This window comes from Sminthopsis crassicaudata, chromosome 1 (genome assembly GCF_048593235.1).
Source record: "Sminthopsis crassicaudata isolate SCR6 chromosome 1, ASM4859323v1, whole genome shotgun sequence".
In the NCBI taxonomy this organism is placed as follows: Eukaryota; Metazoa; Chordata; class Mammalia; order Dasyuromorphia; family Dasyuridae; genus Sminthopsis; species Sminthopsis crassicaudata.
In genome coordinates, this window is record NC_133617.1 from 86,274,542 (window position 1) to 86,299,301 (window position 24,760).

The 24,760-nt window shown below is 38.5% G+C and overlaps 1 protein-coding gene across 2 annotated transcripts in view; it reads left to right on the top strand.

The window, feature by feature from the left end:
• The window catches only part of TRAPPC9 (trafficking protein particle complex subunit 9), a 968,086-nt gene extending 945,651 nt beyond the window's left edge, over positions 1-22,435 (top strand). For both annotated transcript variants that reach the window (XM_074264738.1, XM_074264741.1), the window contains 2 exons: positions 12,212-12,435; positions 19,919-22,435. In XM_074264738.1, the coding sequence (XP_074120839.1) occupies positions 12,212-12,435; positions 19,919-20,092 (398 nt within the window). In that variant the 3' untranslated portion in view covers positions 20,093-22,435. The remainder of the gene's footprint in view (positions 1-12,211; positions 12,436-19,918) is intronic.
• Positions 22,436-24,760: the final 2,325 nt, after the last annotated feature.

Sequence of the window (24,760 nt, forward strand, 5' to 3'; positions counted from 1 at the left end):
TCAATTTACTTTCTGAAATGTAGCACCCAGAACTAGACACATTACTCCAGATGGGGTCTGGCCAGGACATTGTGATTAATTGTTTATTATCTCAGAGCCAACACAAATTGTCCCAGCTGCAGTCTATGCTGTTATCTCATGGAAAACCAATGGTTTCCCTTGAGGATAAAATGGAATGTCATAAGAATAACAATGATAATAACAGCTTAAATGGGCCTGTAAGATTTACAAAGTGTTTTTCTCATGGCAGTTCTGCAAGGTGGGTAGTGAGAATAAGTACCTGAAGTTGTGAGCCCAGGGTCACATTGCTAGTGTCAAAGTTGGGAATTGGGCATCCTGCTTGATGCAAGATGAATTTCCTTGAAAAACTTCAAGTGAAATGTATTTCTTATTGAACTGTTTATGCTCACTCAGTCTATCACCATCTTTTCTTTCCCTTGGTGGAAAAAAATCAGGATGAATCAAATGACCTTTACATCCTTGGACCTATCCATGAAATCTGAACAAGTGTCTAGGAGAATGATGTAGAGGAATTCATTTGTAGCTGTGGAGGAGAGAAATAGCACCAGATCATTGGAGGAATTTGATTATTCGAGGTTATTGTCTTGTGTAATGCCCATGTCTGTAGTAGCATGAAAAGTGGCGTTGGAGTCAGAGGCACAAGGCAGAATCCTAGGTCTGACCGTGACTGGTTGTGACCTTAAGCAAATCATTTTGCTCTCACTGAGTCTCAGTTTCTTCAGCTGTAAGATATTGAATCCAGGTCCATTTTATGTCAGGTCCATTTTAAATCAATGACACATGATAGATTAGGAAGAAGGTAAAGGAGAGATCCAGAAAAATTTCTCTAGGAAAATTCAGAGAGAATTATGAGAATCAATAATTTTGTCTATGTCTGTACACACCATTTATAGCAGTTAAGTACTATATGAAATATGAATTATTTTGTTTTCTCAAAATCTCAGGCTTTGTAGACGTGGGCAATTAATTCTTCATTTTGCCTTACCTTTTTTTCTTATGAGAAAAACATTGAGAGCAATTGAACTTGATCTCCTTTCCTATTGCCTCAATAAGTAAGCTTATTGCCAGTGAGAGCAATGAGGTGCAGTGAGAAGAGTAGGAGGATATAAAGTAGAAGACTGATGCTACTATCCCAAACAAGTGACTTCCTTCTTCAAGCTTCTGTTTCCTCATCTGCAAAATGACAGTATATACTAAGTGATTTCTAAGAATCCCTTCCTAAAGGGGAAATCTAAACTCTGAAACTATCTGCACATAAGGGAGAGGCTTGGAAGGGATTATCTCTGAAGGTACCTATAGTGGGAATCATAACATCCTATGCTAAGAAAGGATTTCAGAAAATGTTTAGTCTAATACCCTGTCTGATGCAAGATTTCCAACTATACCTCCACTAGTAGATATTAAATGACAAACAAAAGTGCTCATCTTATATGCTTCAACATTTGGGGGACCTATACTTTCATCCACCAATGCAGTTCACAACAACTCTTTAACTTAGTAGATGATCTCTGAGGAATCTTTCCAAACCTAGATAGACTTGTCCTCAAGTAATCCTTGTACAATATTTCATTAGACCTATACTAAATCTTTAGCTTTAAAATCAAAACAATTGGGTGTGAGTGGGGATGGGGATAAACATTGTCTTCAAGTATCCAAAGAGTTTTCATTTGAAAGAGGGGTTGTGTTTTCTCTTCTTGACAGGAGGCAGAAAGAAGAATAATGAAATTATGGAAAGACAAATTTCCACTTCATAAAAGGAAAAACTTCCCAATATTCAAAATAATTCCACATGAGTTGGGTTATTTTGGGAGGTAGTAAAAACCTTGGAAATTATCAGGTAGTAACTAAATGAGTATTCCTGATCAGTTATGGATTGCATTAGATGGCCTCTGAAAATTCTTTCTGACTTTCCATGAGGAATATATCATGTTAGAACTGCAAAGGACCCTTCTAGTCTGTGCTTTGAGATTATGGTAGGTCAAAAGAGTCTTGCCCTACCTTGGGCATTAGTTTCTATTTACCAGCTGAGGCTGCATTCATTTCTTGATTCCCGCCCCATTTGGCACCTTTGAAGCATCTCTTTATGAAAAAGCATTTAGCTTCCATCAACTGCAGTGCATTCCTTTTTGATTCATGTGTCTCTTGTTAGGCTCTAGGATTCAAGCTCTACTACTTGCTAACAGTTTTCTGAATAAGGTGTGGATGGATTTGTTTACTGGGCTCATAGTTCAGCCCATAGAATCATAGACTGTCAGTACTGGAAGGGTTTTAGAACATAGATTAAATGAATTAATGTCTGTGAAAGTACTTTGTAAACTGCCCTTGAAATGTTAGTTGTTGTTATTATTAGTGTTGTTTATGCAAAGAGTTAAGTCCTGGAGCTGATGCTCAATTATGACCAGCTCAGTGACTCTGTTGACAGTATTTGCGGTTGCTGTGGAGTGAGCTTGTTAGGGCTCTTGTCTCCCAGTACAAAGGGCAGGTAATGGGCTGGGCCAGAGGACCTGCTCTGTGCCCAGAGCTGTCTGGCGGGAGCTAAGGACAGCGAGAACACTAATTCAGCAATTGCATGGTGACCATCCCTAGGAGACACTAAGGCTGACAGCTATCATGTCTGTCTTTTGTTTGAATTGAATTTACAATAACACTAGCAAGCTTAGAATGGGCAAACAATAGAGCAAGACTGGTGTGTGTGTGTGTGTGTGTGTGTGTGTGTGTGTGTGTGTGTGTGTGTGTGTGTGTGTATGTGTGTAATGAATCTGAAAACTCCATTCAGAGAGAGAAAAGCTGTATTACCTGCTGCCTGCTAGAGGATCAGAAAAAGAGAAAAGCTATGAAGAGGGAGCAGAAGGAATGGTTTAGACAAGAAAGTACGTAATAAATTGGAAAACAAGCTAGAAAGGGAGCTGAAAAATGGGTAAGCTCTTCTTTCAGGAATCAGGAGTTCTCAGAACATCTAATGAGACCATTGGTGGCTGTGCCAGGATTAGGACTAGGGCTTGCTGACTTGGGGTCAAAAGCTTGTTCTTAAAGTTGTGAAATCAAAGGAATCATGAAGTGAGGACAATATTTCATATCCACAGAATTTTAGAACTAGAAATGTTTCCTGGAACTGGATATCTTTAACATAAAGAAGATCCAACTCACTTCCAGTTGATCAATGATGGACAGAAATAACTACACCCAGAGAAGGAACACTGGGAAGTGAATGTAAATTGTTAGCACTACTGTCTATCTACCCAGGTTACTTATACCTTCGGAAGCTAATAATTAATGTGCAACAAGAAAATGGTATTTACACACATATATTGTATCTAGGTTATATTGTAACACATGTAAAATGTATGGGATTACCTGTCATCGGGGGGAGGGAGTGGAGGGAGGGAGGAGATAATTTGGAAAAATGAATACAAGGGATAATATTATAAAAAAAATTACTCATGCATATATACTGAGGGAAAAAATTCTAAATAAATAAATAGATAATAATAAAAAAGAAATGTTTCCTGGGGTCATTGAGTCCATCCTGAGCATGAGCACAGCTGCTCTGCCTAGCCCATCATCACTGTAGTGCTCCCATCTGAGGTAGCCCGTTCCATTTCTGGACAGCTCCAATTGTCAGGAAAGCTGAAGTCTTATTCTTGTGACTTTATTACTCTTAGTTCTGCCTTCTGGCTTAAACAGAAGCATTTAATCATCCTATTCTATGGTAGCACTTCAGATACTTGAGACAGTTATTGTGTCATCCTTAAGTCTTCCCTTCTCCTCTCCAAACTAAACATAAAATCATGGGAATTAGATTTAAATGCTTGAAGGTACTCTGTTAGAAAACCCTCATTTGTTTTAGGTGACTGCCAGATTTTGTATTTATCAGATACATTGGCATATATAAGAATGCAGGAGGGTATGCTCAGAAATAAATCAAATAACTAAGTTCTGGTTGCTTTTGGCTAAGTCATGAGAGACAGACAGTCCTCTGTTTTTCCTTCTTTCTCTTTCTTTCCAAATTGAGTAGGAAGGAAGATGGGATCAGAAAATCACAGTTTAACTGGGAATTCAGTTTTGAACCCACTCATTTCTCAGTCAACAAGAAAAAGCACACTGTCCAGGTAGCCCCAGCAGTTAAAACTTCACCCTACCAGGAAGCTCTCCTTATTCTCTAGCTAGTGCCATAAATTCTGATTACTACAATTCTGTAACCATAGACAAGAGAAGCCAACAGCCTCATTTTACAGATGAGGAAATAGATACACAGAAAAGCTAAGTGACACACAGAGAAGAGAGTAGAACCCAAGACCTCATCATTTAAGAGGCAGTGCACTTTATATACTGTGTTACTTCCCCTTCAACCAGTCTGACATATTGTCTAGCCTCTTCACCATACTTGTCATCTTCTTCTGGGGAGACACTCTCCAGCTTGAAATGTGGTCTCCAGAAATGAACATGGGTATGGGCTTATTATGGCAAAGAATAATAGTTAGGACTGTTTATGGAAATGATGTGGACAAATAGATCAAGCTTCCTACTCTCAAGGAGCATACAATTATGATTGAAGGATAGGACATGGATGCAAGTAATTTAAAATAGAACAAAATAAATGCATATCAAAGATATATGCATTGTGTAAGGGGGGAAGAACTTATTTGTGCCTAGGTAGATTCAAGAACAAAAGAATAAAAATAAGCGTATTTCAAATTTGCATTTTATGGTATTACAGGGAATTTTAGAATTTTGATGTTCTCTCTGTCTGAAGATGGTTAATCAGCCTAGTTAAATGAAGTGTTACCACTGTTCTTAATCCATCCTATTATGAGTATTTGTGGCTAACAGAGGTTTTATTTATTTCTCTCAGATTTGTTGTCCGTCCAATAAGTTTTCCTGAGGTATGTGCCCATCATGATCCCATTACTGGGATAGTAACACTGACTGAAGTCGAAAGGATGGTACATTCCCTACAGTTTGTCATGATTCAAGAAGTTTTTGGAGCTATTTGTCAATCTTGTGAGAGAGGGATTAGATGTCCTCTCCAGAGGGTAGCCCTAGGATAAGTATAGGGGAATCATAAAGGGGCAAGTTCTGGCTCGATACAAGGAGGAATTTCATAACAAACTAAGCTGTCTCATGGTGAAATAAGTTGCCTTGGGAGTTAGTGAGCTTTCCTAGAGACTTTCAAGCTAGAATATTGTCAGCAATACTATAAAGGGGATTCCTAATGAACTCATGAAAACTGTTTTTGCTGGATTGACCTCTAAGGTCTCTACTACCTCTAAAATTCTATGATTTTAAAGTCACAATCTGTCTCAGCCTCAGTTTCTTTCATCTGTATATATAACAGCAGTTGTACTACCTATTTCTTGGTAATTTGAATGCTAGAAAATAGCTAAGTTCTTCTATAATATCATCTTGTTCTATCCAGAATGGAAAGATCTCAGAATTTGCTTCTGATTTTTAAGAGAGATAAGCCTAAACCTAAAGAATACATTAAAATTTGAGACTCCTCAGAGTGAAGTGGCTTATATTATCAAGTCAGGGTAGGACAAAACAGTCTCCCCTATGGTAAGTATGCTGGTATTGAACAGCACTGAAGGTTTATACTGACTCCTCCTCTAGAATTTAGCTTTTTAACTGCATTTAGCCTGAAAAGTTAATATTTAATGGCTTTTTTCCTCTAAAATAAAATTAGATTTTTTTTCCTCTAACATAGTCATTTTCCCTAGATTCTACTACTGTATCACATTGTCCAAGTAACTCACTTCTTTGTGACAATAAGAAATTCTGCTTTAAGTCCTCTCATTGAATTGCTGTGAGTTAAATAAAATGATGGATTTAGAGGACTAGAATCAGAATAGCCAAGAAGAAAGGAACCTCAGAGACACAGTTTATAAGAAATTTCCTTTACACCAGCTATGTAGCAGAGAGGATAGTGTTTTGGGCCTAAAGACAAGAAGACCTGAGTTCAAACCTGGCTTCAGAAACTTAATAGCTGTATGATCCTCGACAAGTCATTTAATTTGCTTCAGTTTCCTGATATATAATATGGGGATAATAATAAAACTTACATCCCAAGGTTGTTATGAGGATAAAATGAGATAACATTGGTAAAGTGCTTTGTAAATGTAGTATAAAACAACAAAAGTCACATTACACTATAAAGTGTAGTGTAAAATATTACAAAAAACGCAGATATTGTTGTTTTTAAAAACTCATCGCCATCATTGTTTCATTTCAGTGGTAATCTAGATACTACATGATGCCTGCTAGTGATAATGGTAGTCCGTTTCCGTTTTGGATAGGCCTAATCATTAGGAAGTTTTTTCTTTACATAGTTCAAATCAGCCTCTCTACTAGAAATCACTCACTAGTCATGCTAATGGTATCTTCTAGGGCCAAGCAGAATAAAGCTGATCCCTCTTCCCTGAATATCCCTCAGACACTTGAAGAAATTTGCTATGTCTCCCAACAGAGCTCTTTTCTGGACTAATCATCTCTAGTTTCTTCAATCTGTCCTCATGATGCCTGGTCTCCAACCCTCTTTTCATTCTGATTACTCTTATCTATACAGGCTCTGATTTCTCTGGGTCTTTCTGCAAATGTGTCAATAAGCTATAAATTACTAAACAAGAATGAAGAACTATAACTTTTATAGCTAGGACTTTTCTGCCTTTCCAAGATTTTCAAACAAACACTAACTGTGGACAGTACCGATAACCACCATTGTCCAAATGAGATGATGTTATGTAAAGCACTTTGCCAACCTTAAAGCAATATATAAATGCCAGTTGTTGTTAACATCATTCAGTCTGCTCGCCTGATGACAAGGCACAGATAGTGACATCACTCTAGCTTCTGATCACTCCACACTATTCAAAACATGGTCCCTGTTTGGAAGGTATTTCAGGACAGCCTCACTGGGGATACCGTCATTGCTATATCTCATATTTATATTATAATTTATGTTGACAGATACAGCTATTGTGCCATGTGAGCCCATGGCACTGCTGTGAGGTGGGTAGTCCCGTGATTATCCTCATTTTACAGATGAGAAAGCTGAGATTCAACAAGAAAGAATTTATGAGTTCTAGAGCAGGATCTTTTCAACATCAGTATTTTTTGGGTGATGCTAAGAGTCAGAGGATGCCAGGGTTTCTGAAGATTGAAAGCTTTGCAAGGTCACCAAAAGATCATGGGGAGGCATATGGTGGGGGAAGCAGACTACACTGTGCGAGTGACATACAGGCGGGGCATGTTTCTGTATGTATAATTAGAAAGCATGTGGGCTGGTCCTGTAATAAGAGTGGCAGTGGACAGCCTTCACACTTCACCATATCTATGAACTATCGAGAAATCTTGAGGAAGAGCCGTCCAGTGTAAGATGGCCCCTTGTAAGGGAATTACAAGAAGACTTAGAGGAAGGCTTCACCAATAAAGAAGATGCGGGTAGCTTTCGGTCTTCCTTGCTGGAAGGAGTGTCCACAAGGTGAGATTACACACCCACCAAAGTGTCAGAGAACTAGGTAGGGCCTAAAGGGATCATTTAGTCCAACTCCTCCCCCCACCCCTACCTTTTAAAAAAGGAGAGAAAGAAAAAACAGGCCCAGAGAAATAAATAAGGAAGAGTCAAAATTCCAATCGATGTCCTTTAAGTCCAAATGCAGCATTCCTTCTCCTGCGCCACACAGCAGAAGGGACTTGAGTGGTCAATAAGGTCACCCAGCTGCTAAGCGGGAGAGCTGAGGCCACATTTGCTCACAAGTCCAGGGCGCTTCTGCTAGAGCGGCGTTTCCCAGGCCAGAAGCCGGTTTGGAAATCAGACGGTCTGCCTGTTGTAGAGTGCTTCGGTAAGAAGATCTCTTTGCTATGAAGAAATTAAATGTGAAATTAAACATATATATATAAACACTACGTGGCAGCTTGGTGCATAAAATCATTCATTTATTCTGCTTTGCACCCACGTTTGCCAGCCTTCCCATCATATCCCCGGGGCAGAGGTTGTGTTCAGATAGCCTCAGATTCTCCAGTGCCAGGAGGTAGTATTTTAAAACCTAGAGCTATTTGCAGCCTTGTAAGTAACAATGTAGCTCAATCCTCTTCTTTTACAGATAAGGAAACTGATCGAGAAAGGCAAACTGACATGTCTGTAGCAAATAATAGGGCTATGATTTGAATCCAGCACACTTGTCACTACACACACTGACTTTAACATAGCCTAATCGTCTTTCCTTTCCTAACCTCCTTCCAGGGAAAGAAATGCTGAAAGAAATCTATAAATAACAAGCAAAAATCAGTTTCATTCCAAGCAAGACAGTTCCATTTGCAGAGTGTTTGCAGGGCCTGACTTCCTCCTAGGAACTCTGGATGCAGAAGCCACAAATGTAATTAACTCCCTCCCTGCACAGAGTCCAAACCCCACCCTCACCCCATCCGAGTGTCGCTTTTGGAGTCGGGGTTCAAAGAGCATTGCCATTCTGGCATGCTGGCAGGGACGCCACAGCTGGGTGTCAGCACAAGGTTAATCATCCTTCCCAGCCTGAGCCGCTGCTTTTCTGAGAACGCTGTCAGCCTGCATTTATGGAGTAGCCTGTGGTCGAGGATGTTGTGGGAAACGGCGCCCATCAGGGAGGGCGCTGAGTGACCATTAAGGTCCCTCTCAACTCTGCAGTGTAAGGAGTCTCTGATAATCGTCCCTTTTCCCCAGAGGAGTCTGTGAGAAAACAAAGCACAAATATAAGAAATTACTTGGGAAGAACTACAGAGCAACCTGTCAACAAATATAAAATTAGCCCATTCACACATGACACAGTCAAATCTCATTTACCCAATGCTGTCAGAAAATCCCCGTGGCTTTTCCAGATAACTGAGGCTTACCCCTCTGAGCAACAAAAGGTTTTCTATTGCTTGAGATCCAGTACAGCGACCTACTTTCCTGCCTCAGTAAAAATAAAATATTTCATGTAGCTCTACCTCTGATTTTTTTTTTTTTTTTTTTTTGGATTTACCAAAACAATCAGCACTAAGAAAGCATTCGCTGAAGGCTGGGATGTTGGACATGGCAACAACACATTCAGTTCACAAGGACAGGTCTTGAAAATTCAGTACCAAAAACAAGTCAGCAAACACTGACTATAAGGCATGGTATATTGAAAAGCCCGTGTTCAGCACAGGGAATACAAAAATAAAAAATAGCAAGACCCCTACCCTTCAAGGAACTCAAAACCTGGTCTGAAAATGAGAAATAGAGAAAGAAATCCAATACAACCAGAATGTAGATACACGGGAGAGGTTATGAGAAGTTGCACAATAATCATTTAAAGAGGGAGGATTAGAGACAGATTTCTGAAGGATGCTGCCCCTGAGATGGACTTTGAAAGAAGGGAAGGACTGCAAGAGGTGATGATTGAAGGAATCCACACCAGGGGCTCAATGTGAAGGGAGCCCATTGCAGGGAATACTTTGTGCACCAAGGCTGGAGAGGGCAAAGTAAGATCAAAGCATATTTGGATGACCTGAATAGAGAGTACCTGAAGTGTAGTGCTCTAAAGTAAGCATGGAGTCATATCATAGAAAAAACTAAATGCTAGGCAAAGGGATTTGCATTTTCTTCCTCTAGGCGGTGGGGCACCACTGAGAAGATGTTGGATCTGAATGGTGGCGTCCTCATCAGGATAACTCTGCTAGTAGAATAAGGAATGGGTTAGAAAAGAACAAAGTTAGAAACAGGTTAGGAGGGTATCCTAGTAATTGCGTGAATCAAGAGGAAATGGTACATGGATTAGAGTTATAGTGATGAGAATAGAAAGAAAGCATATTGAGTCCAAGCCTTATCTAAATGCCATATAAAGTCAGTGTCAAGAAAAATAAGAAATACATAGTTTCTTTTTGTTCCAATTCTTCTTTCACAACACAACACATGTGGAAATATGTTAAATATGATAGTACATATATCACCTGTATCAGAGTATTTCCTGTCATATGGAGGGGAAAGGGAGTAGAAGAAGGGAGATACTTTTGGAACTCAAAATCATATAAAAGTGAATGCAAAAAGAATACTGTTTATTGGGGAGAGGGGAAAAATAGAATATTCTCATTGGGAAGAGCTGCATTTTCTGAGTAGACTAAAATTAAGTCCATTCTTTGCTACATTGATTAATTCAGGAATTCAGTTTAGAATCTATCACCAATGGGATCTCAAAGCATTTTTTTTTTCAGATGTAAGGAATGAATCATAAGTATTAAAGGTAGAAAATGGGGCCACTACTCAATAAAATTGTAAAAATGGATGAAGTTTGTCTTATATTCCTCCAAGGACCCAAACCCCTTATATCCTCTCCCTCTGTGGCTTATTCTATGTAGACCTGACAAAGTTCACATGATTATAGATGTTTGTATAACATTTTGGTTAGAAGGCAGCTCTCCTACATTATTTTCATCATCCACACAACAAAACAAGTATTATCTAGCATCACTAACACTTAGTTGCTTGAGCAAGACACTTCTCATGCCCTGTTTCTTCATCTTTGCAATGGGGATCATCAACATGGTAGGTAGGATAGTAAGAAGAATCAATCTTTAAGTCAATAAGATCTAAATTTAATGTCCAGCCTCTGATAAATAATAAATCACTTAACTTACTGGGGCCCAAAGCAAGTCCCCCAAACTCAGTTGCAGAACTGGTGTTGATTGGAAAGAGATTTCTCATCTTTATGCCAATGAAATCAAAAAAGTTTTTTGCTTTTTTTTTTTTTAAATGACTTATGATTGTTGCACTAGTTATAAGACAGGGTTGTGATGAGGAAAGGGATTGTAAACCTAGAAACACTATCTAGTTTCTGCTTTTTGTTCCAATTCTTCTTTCACAACACAACACATGTGGAAACATGATTGTACATATATCACCTGTATCAGAGTATTTCTTGTCATATGGAGGGGAAAGGGAGTAGAAGAAGGGAGATACTTTTGGAACTCAAAATCTTATAAAAGTAAATGTGAAAAGTAAGTAAGGAAAAGAAATCCAGAAAGATAAAGTGACATCTTTGATCCCACTGCTAAGAGATGATAAAGCCAAAGCTTGTGCCCAGATTTTGTGATATTAACTCCAGTGCTTTTTTCCCTAGACCCACTAAGCCATGACTACTCTCCCACATTGCTCTCCAGAACGGTTGGACCAGTTCACAATTCCACTAACAATGTATTAGAGTCCCAGTTTTTCCACATCTCCTCCAACATTCATCTTTATCTTTTACTGTCATCTTAGCCAATCCGAGAGGTGTGTAATGGTATCTTAGAGTTGTCTTTGTTCAATAGTAATTTAGAGTATTTTTCATATGACTAGAAATGGTTTTAATTTCTTCATCTGAAAATTGCCTGTTCATATTCTTTAACCATTTATCAATTGAAGAACAGCTATTCATTTGAAAAAGGATTCACTAAACTCCCAGTAAATACAGCAGAAGCCTGCTGCAACCAGCCTGCAGCCCACAATACTCTCAAGTGTTGACCAAACCAGATTAAAATGAAACTGTAGAATTTTTAACAAAATAAATAAAAATGCTGTAGAAGATAATATGTACTTTTCTAAATTAATATGCAACCTGCAAGAATCTTTTTAATAAAGTTTAGTGCCTCTATTTCTATTTGAGTTTGACACAAAGATTTTGTGCCCTATGAGACAATTTTTGATGAAAACTTTTATAACTGTACATATTTTTAATGTGATTTCGGGGGCCTGTTTTTCAGTGGGTCATGTCATATCTCTAATAAAATCTCAAAACCTCTAGTGGACAGCACACAGAAGGAGTATAATTTTCATACCTCTTCTGGAGATGCTCACTTGCCATGACTTATCTCACAGGTTTCTCATGCAATTGCAATAAAATTAATTCTTGTTTTAGAAAGATTAAATATGGAAATGCTTCAAAAACTGTAAAGTGTTATGTAAATGTAAGATAACAATGTAAGTTGTTGTTTAACACCTATAATACGTGTTTGTACCTAGATTGTTTGACATGATGTTAAGATTTGTTCTTCCAAATGGATGGAAGTCCTGCACTATCTTTTCTTCCCTCCTTCTCACACAACCCTCACCCTAGCATATAGCATATGGCTAGGTCCACAGTAATTACTCAGTAAAAATGTGCTGATTTGCGTTCATGCAGCTATTCACCCATGGGTGGTTTCTTGTCTTGCCTTCCAGATGTGCTGGTGGATGGTCAGCTGTGTGACTGTGATGTTGTGGCAGACTGCCGAGTTGGTGACCCCATCCCACTTGAAGTGCGGCTAACCAACTGGAGCAAGAGAAATGTGGGACCTTTTGCCCTCACAGTAATCCCCTATCAAGACTATCAGAATGGTGTGCACAACTATGAGCTTCAGGATGCCATCACCTTTGTGGGATCCAACACCTTTTATATTGACTCGGTGAGTTGGTTTGTTCTTTTTAAAACCAGAAAGGAAAAAACTTCTAGACTTAATGCTTGTGGATCTATTTAGTCCTGAATTCTCATCTTCTTTTGCAAAAATCTTATAATCCAAGACACATAGAATTTTTCAAACATAAAACCTTGGAATTTTATAATCAAAGAATTAGGAATCACAAAGTCACTGAATCCTATAATGTTTGTGTTGGAAGAAGTCTCTGAGGTCATGTAATCAAATCCAGAGCTGTTGCCTACAGCCCAAGCCCTGCCTCATTATTTTTCATTTTTTCAAAGAAGCCCTTTTTTGTTTTGTTTTGTTTTGTTTTGTCTAGGTATGTTACTAGACTAATGCCATTTCCACAAGTGTGCACAAAGTCTTGTTTCTCAGAAAGCTGTTTGGCCCCTGAAATGGCTCACTTCCAGTGCTGAGACACTGGCACCTGAAATTGAAAAGTGAAGAACAAAAACTCTCGCTAGGAAATGTCAGAGAGAAACCAAAAGGAAAGAACACCACATGTTGCGGCCGCACAAGCAGAATAGGCTAGGAAGATGAAAAAAAATGACAGCAAAGAGAAGTTTTGGATCTTGGCTGTGGGAAATGAGTCTTTAAGGTCTTCTGACATGTTCCTGTGCTTATTCCTTTTGAGGTCTTAATAAGGAATAGAACTGAGTGCTGTCCATGGTGCTGATTGGCCTTGCCTCACTATGGAGAGCAAGGAAAGCAATTAGATTAGTCCAGCAGTTTCTGTGCAGATGGGGAGAAAGGGATAAGGTGGATAAGAATGGAGCAGATGCATGGTAGAAATGCAAGAATCTGTGCCTGAAATAGACACAAGCTCAAAAACATGGATCTTAACAGCGGGTTCTTAGAGGAGGCTAGGAAGAGGTGAGAGGCTGAGCTTCAGAAACTATGGTTGGTTGTTTCACTGAGAGCAGACTTCAGTTTAACTATAGGTGTCTGACCTGGTGTGACCAGCCCTGCTCTCCAGTTTCACCTAAAGACTTCCCATCCTTGCTTTGTTATGTCTTTCTGAAGTATTTATTAGGTGTCTCTGTATGCATTACATGCGGAGAAAATGTAAAGGATTTAGGGACATCAATATGTGATATGACTGCTTTTTCTTTTTTTCTTTTTTAAATTAATTTTATAATTATAACATTTTTGGACAGTACATATGCATAGGTAATTTTTTTTTACAACATTATCCCTTGTACTCCCTTCTGTTCCGTATTTTCCCCTCCTTCCCTCCACCCCCTCCCCTAGATGGCAGGCATTCCCATACATATTAAATATGTTGTAGTATATCCTAGATACAATATATATGTGCAGAACCAAATTTTGTTATTGTTGTTGTTGTTGCAAAGGAAGAATCGGATTCGGAAGGTAAAAATAACCTGGGGAGAAAAACAAAAAATGCAAACAGTTTACATTCATTTCCCAGTGTTCCTTCTCTGGGTGTAACTGATTCTGTCCATCATTGATCAATTGGAACTGGATTAGATCTTCTCTAGGAAGAGATATCCACTTCCATCAGAATACATCGTCATACAGTATCATTGTTGAAGTGTATAATGATCTCCTGGTTCTGCTCATTTCACTCAGCATCAGTTGATGCAAGTCTCTCCAAGCCTCTCTGTATTCCTCCTGCTGGTCATTTCTTACAGAGCAATAATATTCCATAACCGTCATATACCATAATTTACCCAACCATTCTCTAATTGATGGACATCCATTCATTTTCCAGTTTCTAGCCACTAAACAAACAAACTAAAACACTCTTTCAATCATGGACTCAACTTAATGTTTATACTAGGGATCATCCTGATGTTATCTGTTAAGACTATATCTGAAGTCCTTTGGTCTAGTCACCACATTTCAAGAATGTGGCATGTAAGGATATGTAAGAAGAAGTGTAGTGAGGGGAGTGAAGAGCATGCTATATGAATTAGTTGAAGGAACCTGAGATGTTTAGCCTGAAAAAGAGAAGACTTAGAAGATATGTGATTGCTGCCTTCAGATATGTGCAGATAGGACTGTGGAAAAGGAAATAGATTTGACCCCTACCTCCAGAGTATAAAACTAGAACCATTTAGTAGAAATTACAGGGAGACTTAGCAGGAGGAAGAATTTAACAGTCACAGTTATCCAAAATGCCTTTTGCAGTAATGAATTCCATAACACTGAAAGGGTTCCTACAAAGGATGATCACCTATTGGGATGCTAAAAAGGATAGGGCACAGTGGGAACCAGCAGTCTATAACACATTATAAATAAGGAATTACAAAGGAAAAGGATATTATCAAAGAATTATATGACCAAAAAAGAAGATAGGCGGATCATGTACTGAGAGCAAAGGATGAGCAATAGTGTGTTCTGCTTGGAACAACTGATTTAATATAATGCTATTTTAAAGATCTGTTCTTTTAATTTAAAATAAACCCTCAAAAATAGAAAAATAAAGGGAAGTATATTTCCTGCCTAGACAGTCCATGTGCTCCATTGGCATTCTCCCAATGTCAAGAGCAAGCAAGAAAGTGTCCCAGCACTTTGGGCAGATATCCTTCTAGGGAACACATGAGAAGATATGTATGGGAAGCATAAGAGATAGCTAGATATGGTTGGGTTGTCATTTGCAGCAGTGGAGGGAATTATACCCCACTTATCAATAAGATCACAAATCTATTGGAATATTAGAATATCTAAATGAAACTTTCTTTCATTCTTCTAGAAATTCTTCTAGAAACCTTTAAGGCACCTAGGTGGTACCATAGATGGAGCACTGGGCCTGGATTAGGAAACACTGAGCTCATATAAGGCCTCAGATACTTACCACTGTGTGACCCTGGACACTTGACTTCTCTCTGTTTCATTCTCCTCATCTGTAATATAGGGATAATAATAGCACCTACTTCCGAAGGTTGTTGTGAAGACAAAATGAGATAATTTTTGCAAACCTTAAAGCATTATATAAATTATAGCGTTACTGTTATTATTAGTTTTATTTTTATCATTATCACTAGTCAGGTCCATCTTTGGTGTCAGACTCTGTGTATCTAACAGCAGACACATACTTGAAGCTTTGCCAGCTTTATAAAGAATATTTAGAATTGTTCTTGACTCTTCTGATTACTCCCACCACAGAAAAATACATTTTCTCTAAAATGGAATCTGAGAATGTTGGAATTGGTTTGGATGGGGTCTTAGGGCATAAGTCATGAATTACTCCAGATGGATCCATGATCTCATTAATTCAGAAGTTCTCTCCAGTGATGCAGATAACAACCTGTCTATGCTTGTTCTCATATGTAAAACAAATTTATATCAGTAGCATCTACTAGACTGAACTTTACATTTAGAAAATAATAATGAAAAAAAGGATTAACTCTCTAAAACAAAGTCCTGCCATCAAAAAGTCTTAATGTCTCATTTAGCAGCTTCATGACTCTTTTGCATGCTCTCCCATAATATGAAAGTTTTATTGATAGGATAATAATAATTATAATAGCTAATCAGTAAAATAGCACTTTTTAGTTTACTAAAAATCATAAATATATACACTAGATAAATTAAATATAATCTCATCTGATCTGCACTTCCATTAACCTTTAACCCCTTCCATTAACCGTGAAGTTAATGCTATTGTTATGCCTATTTTATAAATGAAGAAACTGAGATCAAACAAGTTGAAATGATTTGCCTTTAGAATGAAAGATCTGGGAAGAACTAGAATGTTAGTTCTAGATGGAATCTTAGAATAAACCTAATTCATCCCCTTTATTTTAGATGATGAAACAGAGGTCCAAAGAAGGAAAGTCATTTGCCTTGATTCCTAGATACTGAAACCAACAAAAAGTGGAAAAATATTTGTCTTAAGATCTTATTCATTCTTCCCTGTTCTTACTGACCCCTTTTCATTTACCTGCAAGAGATGGCCTAAAGAGAGACTGGCCCAGACTTTGCCTTTGTCTCTTTTAATGGAATCACATTTGTTTAGATTTTCACAAAGGCAAATTAATTGCCTCTTGGTTAAAATTCCTTAAAGGGAACTTGGTTTGAAATGTAGTGATATTTCTGGAGAGGCAGCATGGCATAATGAAAAGAATCCTGAGCTATGGAGCAGGAGACCTGCTCTTATTGTGCACCTTGGTCAGACAGTCATTTTTCCTCTGTAGAATGAGTCATTTGGACCACATGATCTCTAGGGCCCCTTCTAGTTCTAATATTTCATGATTTAGACCATTTGAATCATTTCTTTCTTATGAATTGGGTGAAATTAACTATGAGGTCCTTAGGAAGAAGCACTGGACTTAGTACAACAATATTTGAGTTTGACTTCTATCTATGATGCAAACAGTAGCTTGGGGCATATGGAAAGAGCCCTGATGCCTGTGTGCCAGAAAAGACCCAAGTTCTAGTCCTGGCTCTTCTACTGCCTTCTACTTGGATAATTTTGAACAAGGCATTTCTCTTTCCTTTACCTCATTTTCCTTACCTATAAAGTAAGAAAGTTTGGACAAGATGATCTCTAAAGTTTCTTCTAATACAAAATACCATTAGGTTATGACTTTGGGCAAATCATTACATCCCTATAAGTCTCAATTTTGTCGTTTGTTAAGTAAGGATCTATTCATTCACTTATTAAGAAACCTACTGTGTGATAAGGTGCTGTTAGCTAAACCAGGTAGGTTAAAAATAGAGAAAGAAAATTATAGATCAATTTCCCTAATGAATATTGATGCAAAAATTTTAAATAAAATATTAGCAACATGATTACAGAAAGTCATCCCCAAGATAATACACTATGACCTAGCAGTGTTGCTACTGGGTTTGTATCTCAAAGAGATCTTAAAGAAGGTAAAGGGACCTGTATGTGCAAAAATGTTTGTGGCAGCCCTCTTTGTAGTGGCCAGAAACTGGAAACTACGTGGATGCCCATCAATTGGAGAATAGCTGAATAAATTGTGGTATATGAATATTATGGAATATTATTGTTCTGTAAGAAATGACCAACAGGATGATTTCAGAAAGGCCTAGAGAGACTTTCATGAACTGAGGCTGAGTGAGATGAACAGGACCAGGAGATCATTATATGCTTCAACAACAATACTATATGTTGATCAATTCTGATGGATGTGGCCCTCTCCAACAATGAGATGAACCAAATCAGTTCCAATAGAGCAGTAATGAACTGAACCAGCTACACCCAGCAAAAGAACTCTGGGAGATGATTATGAACCACTAAATAGAATTTCCAGTCCCTCTAATTTTTTCCGCCTGAATTTTCAATTTCCTTCACAGGCTAATTGTACACCATTTCAGTCTGATTCTTTTTGCACAGCAAAACAACTGTTTGGTCATGTATACATATATTGTATTTAATTTATACTCTAGCATATTTGACATGTATTGGTCAACCTGCCATCTGGGGGGGGAGGGGAAAAATTGGAACGAGGGGTTTGGCAATTGTCAATGTTGTAGGGTTGCCCATGCATATATCTGGTAAATAAAAAATATTTTTAAAAATATAATACACTATGACCAAGTAGGATTTATACTAAGAATTCAGGGATAATTCAGTATTAGGAAAACTATTCAACCTTATCAATAACCAAACTAGCAAAAATCATATGATTATCTCAATAGATGCAGAAAAAGCATTTGATAAAATACAAACCCATTCCTATTATAAACAATAGAGAAGGGCAGCTAGGTGGTGCAGTAGATAAAGCACCAGCACCAGCACTCAGGAGGACCTGAGTTCAAATATGGCCTTAGACACTTAGCCTTCCCTAGTTGTGTGACTCTGTGCAAGTCACACAATTACCTCAACAAAAAACAAAAACAAAAACACTAGAGAGCATAGGAATAAATGCATCTATTTAAAACCATCAGCAAGCATCATATGTAATGGGGACAAACTAGAACCATTCCCAATAAGATCAAAAGTGAAATAAGGCTGCCCACCATCATCACAACTATTCAATATTGTATTAGAAATGTTAGCTTTGGCAATAAGCGAAGAAAAAGAGATTAAGAGTAGGTCGTGAGGAAATCAAATTATCAATCTTTGCAGATGATGTGATGGTATAGTTAGAGAACCCTAGAGAATCAACTAAAAACTACTAGAAACAATTCACAACTTTAGCTGAGTTGCAGGATACAAAGTAAATCCACATAAATCATCAGTATTTTTATATATTATGAACAAAGCCCAGCAGCAAAAGATACAAAAAAAATTCCATTCAAAATAACTGTCAATAATATAAAATATTTGAGAATTTATCTGTCAAGGGAAAGTCAGGAACTATATGAACACAACTAAAAACACTTTCCACACAAATAAAGTCATATGTAATCAGTTGGAAAAATATCAAGTGCTCTTGGGTAGACCAAGCGAATATAATACAAATGACAATACTACCTAAATTAATTTACTTATTTAGTGCCATATCAATCAAACTTCCAAGAAATTATTTGTCAAATCTAGAAAAAACTTTATTATTAAAGTTCATCTGGAAGAACAAAAGATCAAGAATTTCAAAGGAATTAATGAAAAAAAAATGCTAATGAAAGTGGCCTAGCTATGCCAGATCTAAAACTATATTATAAAGCAAAACCATTTAGTACTGGCTAAGAAATAAAGTAGTTGATTAGTGGAATAATTAGGATCACAGGACAAAATAGAGAGTGATAGTGTTAGACTTATACTTTAGAAAAACCACCAGCAGGTCAATGGAGATTGTTTTGGTATAGGGAGATCCTTGAGGCAAGATTGATAAAGGCCCACCCTGAGGTAAGTAGAAAGATGGGATTGGAGCAAAAGATTTTATGGAGGTAGAAAGAAAAAAAATTTGAGAACTGACTGGATGTATGAATGAAGGAAGGGAAATGATGAAATAAGAATAATGGCAAAGCAGAAACAATTCCTTTATTTTTTACAGATTTACAAAAGATACATGAAGGTAATAAGCATATTTTACAAATTGTTTGTTTACTTCTTCCCTTATAACATAAATACAGCTCTGAACTCTGCAAGTGTTAATAAATGCTTATCTATTTGAATTAAACCAAATATTAATTTAAAAAAAAAAAACCCTACTATGTGTTATGCACTCTGCTAAAATATGGAGATTCTGTAAGAGACTGCCAAGAAAATTGAGAGAGGCATTGGTCCTTTTCATCTGGAAGGATCTGAGAAGCTTCGGTGGGACTGGATCTTGAAGGTAGAAAAGTATTATAACAGGTAGAGAGAGTAAAAGTGTATGGGGGATAGTTCTGTTAATGTACATAGATTGGAGAGTAAAAGACAATATCAACAACATTCAATGAATCAACCAACAAGTGGTTATCAAGTGTTTCCTGTGGGACTGACAGGAGTAATCTTGTGTGATATCACATGCAAAATACTTTCTAAAATACCATCTATGCAATTGTACTCATTGCAATAGTATTTCAACTGCCTCCATCTTTGATCCTCCAACAGGTTCGACCAACAGAGAACTCTGTGTGTCTGGGTGCCCTCCTCTTCCTCTACACTGGTGACTTCTACTTAAATATAAAGTTCCACGAAGACACCACCAGTAAGGAGCTGCCACTGTCCTGGTTCTGCCTGCCCAGCGTCCACATCCGAGCCCAAGGACCTGACCTCCAGGCGTGAAGGCCAAGGTCACATGGGCTCAGGTGGACTGGAAACTGCCTAGCCTACATTTGAACCCCACATTGACATTTGAACCCCCATTTCTTCCCAAAGCTAAACACCTAACATCCTTAGAAAAGCAGTAAGAGAATTATTGAGGCAGCTGTAGCATTTGAGCAGAATAGAGTAGAAGTTCTGAAGGGTGTATATATGCATGGGTCCTCTCTCCCCAATACATTCTCTGAAAGAGGGAGGAATAGAAGGTGGATTGCTCTCTCAACTTTATTCTGTCCTTGTCCCTGGCTTTCTCAATCTTTACCTGAAATGAACAGTCAGGTTATAGCTGATTCACCCTTTCTTCATTTTTCTATAAAATGTCCTTAACCACTAAATGTTGGCAAGAAGGGAATGTTTTTCTAGCACATAACATGAAGAGTTGTGTTTATGAGCTTTGCCCTGCACTGGTGTGGTCAGCAACATATCACACCACACCCCTGAGACGGGAAAACTAAGCCTCAGCCTTTGAAACCCAGAGCTGTCTCTCTTAGCTTTTTAAATGGAAGCTGGGATCACTTAGAGCCTACCATGGGCCAGGTCATTAGCCAACACAAACACAACTTTAGCCATAGAGGGCTTGGTATTTCCACATCTCCTTGACCCCAATTGTAGTTTAGTTTTAGGCAAAAATTACTATCTGACAGCCTTTTGGGCTACAAAGCCCTAGAGAAAATTCAGAGTAAGGGTGGGAGTGGACATGAAATCATTTCTAAAGACAACTTCCCTAGGGGATACACCTACAGGAAGAGCAGCTTCTTTGGAGAGAAAAGAATCAAGCTAAACACTCCTCATTTCTCCCTAGAAAGTCCAGAGCTTCCCTAGATAATTTCAGACTTCTTCCTGATTGACAGCTAACCAGTCCTCTTGGGAGTTCCTGTGTTATTTAATGGGGAGAGAGGAGTTTCTTCAATATCCTCAATAGAAATAGTTTACCCTGCACCACAAAGGCCTGTCTTTGATCCTTCCCTCCCTGGGTAAAACCTTGGAAATTATGCTTCCAGTTTCTGGGTGTCCAGGTGAGGCAAGATCATTCGGGATGTGGGTAGGGGTCCTACTGCCCTTAATGAGATTTAATACTATTACTATACTTTGTATATTTGCATGAGGAAAAGAAAAGACCACTTTAAGTGAACCAAATTGCCTGGCTCCTAACTCTTTTGAACCATCTGAACATAACAGAGTTTTGGAAACTATATATTTACCTGCTTCCTGCTGAATTATTGCTAGTGAATCTAGCCACTGGTACCAATGTCCTTACAATATTCATTCTCTCCAGATGTTTATATTATCTGTAAAAATATAGTCTTGGAGGGGCAACATGAGAAGGTTTGATTTACCATAGTCAGATTTTTCCTTAACTGAATAATTTAATATTCCCAATAGAAAGAAAAACACATAGGTTTACTACATAGAATGGTGAAGATGTTGGATTTACCACAGCAGGATTCTCAAGGTTCCCAGTTTAAAGAAACAAAAAGTCCTTCTGCAGTATTATCAGGAGAAAGGGCAAGGACCTCTTGATACTAGAAAGGGCTCATTCTCTGGGAATTCTAAGCAAAACTAGGACCTCATCCCACCTCCCTCCACAGTCAAGCCTCAGAGCTAAGAAAGGATGAAAATGATCTCATTGTTGATAGTGTCGTATCCCAGCCCCTTGGGCCCTGTGCTGTTCCCCTCCCACAGACTCACCCAGACACATTCCTGTCCTGGTAGTTAGCAAACTTTAAAATAAGACCATCTAACAAACTTGAAGAATCTCAAGCCAGGCTTGTTCCCCTGTCCATTCTCGGGGCCCATCTCACAAAGTGCTCCCTCAGCACCGCCATCCGAAGAAGATGGCAGTTAACGTAGGAGAAGTAGGAGTTTTACCTATAGCTTCTGGTCTTGTCAACCATCCATTTTCCCCAAGCAAAGCACTGCTATGAGTCAGAGTTATCTCAAGTTACTGCCATAATCCCCTGGTCTCTCTACAACATGTAGGAGCATCACCATCTGCTAATGCTATCTACTGGCTACTTTGCCCTGCCCTGCCCAGAGATGTGGCTTTGTCCACCTTCAGAGGCAGAGAGGATTTTTGGATGGTTCTTGAAGGAGAACCAGAACCCATGCATGCAGTGTGTCAAGGAGCCCAGGAGGACACAACAGGGAAGTTAAGCTAAAGGTTACGATTGTCCTGGGCTCTTGGCCTTCTCTCAAAACAAAAGGTAAAATTGTCCTGCTTGATGTAACACTCAGAACATCTGTGCTTGATAAATATGGGTCCCATCTAAGTTCAATTGTCCAAATAAAACCCTTGCCTTGCTAAAACAGTTGCTCATGTGCTTTCCTGGGTATGGTTTCAGAGTCTGGCCTTGGCCCTCTTTGGCTCAAGGAATCCACAGTGTTCTATAGGAAAAACAAACTCGCCTCATAGCCATCTTTGTTCAAGACCCTTGGTATAAGTCTTGCCTCCTAGCTCCAATGATGAATGGGCAAGAGAAGGAAGAAAAGGTAGTAGTAGTACCTAGGAAAGGAAAGTCAGAGGAATTGTCTCTCTGGTAGTTCATTATTAAACAAAGCAGCCCATTATTGGACAACTTGATTTGTCTTGGAGCCCTTCATGATGAGCTTTAAAAAGAAGCCTAGTGGCAGATAGGTGGCCTAGTGTGGATAGAGTACCTCCCTGGAGTCAGGAGGACCTAAGTTCAAAAAATCTAGCCTCAGACACATGACACTTACTAGCTGTGTGACCCTGGCCCCTGATTGCCTCCCCCTCAAGGAAAACAAAAACAAAAACCCCAAAATGCCTAGCACAGTAAATATCCCCCTTCTCTATGTTATGGCCCTCCAAATAATGAGACAGCCGATAATTCATTCCCTCAAGTCTTTTCTCCAAGTGGGATATTATCATTGACTTCAAATATTATTTAGTCTTTCTACAAACATTTACTACTTACTTCACCACATTATTGTGAGGAAAGTACTTAGTTAGTTAAGTGATATATTTTATTATGATTAATGTTTACACCATCTCATAGAACAAAATAGGTTTAGGGGTATCTAGTAGGCCTGACTTAAGAAATCAAGGGAGAGAGAAATTAATAAAGAGATCATCAGAAAAATTAGAGAAGAAATGCTTATTTACAATTTGCAAAATATTTCCCACTCAGTGGCTCAATGAAATTCAAGAGTTTTCCAAAGTCCCTTTCAGCTCCAACATTCTATATTACAAGGATCTTTTTGCCTTCCAACATTCTGTATTCCTTAATCCCTTTCTGTTTCCACATTCTATATTCCAATGTCTCTTTCACTTCTAATAGTCTATATTCCATGATTTCGTTCTACTCCAACATGCTATATTCTAAGGTTCCTTTCACTTCCAACATTATATATTCCATGATTCCTTTCTTCTCCAACATTATATTTTGCAAGGTCCCTTTCACTTTCAGCATTCTGTATTCCATACTTTTCACTTCCAACACTCTATATTCCACAGTCCCTTTCTGCTCCAACATTCTATATTCCAAGGTCTCATTCAACTCCAACATTCTCTATTCTAAGTCTCTTTTCAGCTCTAATATCTTATATTATAACATTCTCTGAACCATAAGAAAGGCTCTCCTGTCATTACTAGAGGACAATTAGCTCAATGTTTCAAACTTTTGCACCTGCTAAGTTTCTTAGTTATTTTTATGCCAGATCTTCAGTTCCCAGCAGAAAACAACCTGGAAAAAAAAAAGCTTCTGAAGACTTAGTGCTGGCTTCACATAGCCCACAATAGTGGAAAGAACTCTACACTTAAAAACCTGTATTTGACTACTGACTTTTTAAAAATTGAAAGCTCTTTTCTTAACATCACTTCATTTCCAAATCTATCTCTCCACTCCTCCCCTCCCCAGATTGACTGTGACTTTTACAAACCATGTAGAAATGAGCAATGAACCTCAGTGTCCTCATCTACAAAATGGAATTGCTAATAATATTCACATTTCATACCATGAAGGGTTATGAAAAAAGCACTTTGTAAATCTTAAAGAACTAAAGAAAGGAGTTATTCAAAGTCAGGGTGAGCTATTAAAGAGCCAGATACAGGTAGACAGAGAGAGACAGGAGAAACAGACATAGGTGGGCTTGTAAGGAAGCAGAGAGGGGAAGAGATAGAAACAGGGAGAAAGGGAGGGAAGAATGGAGGGAGGGAGGGAGAGAAAGAGAGAGATACAGAAGAGAAGGAGAGGGGGAAAGAGAGCGACACAGAAAGAGACTGGGTCTGGAAGGAGTGAGAGAGACCCAGATTGAAATGCAAGTGGCAATCTGGAGAAGGCCGCCTATCACTAAGGCCCTGAGAGACAAAAGCAACGGCCTATGGATAACTACAAAGTATGACGGGATGCACTGGGGGCCCTTCACAAACAGCACTGGGGGCCCTTCACAAACAGCCCTGAAAACAGAGCTGGAGTGCACAGAACTTTTTCTACTACTTGGGAATGAATTGATTAAATTGCCACAAAGTTCCAGTGGGAAACAGTGGTTGAGAAATTGTTTGGGGGGGAGGGGGAGGACAACTTGGAAAGAGCACTGGACTAGAAGAGCAATTTTCATAAAGATCACAATAACATACAGGATGGGAATCCGGAAGTCTGCTGGATAAGTAGG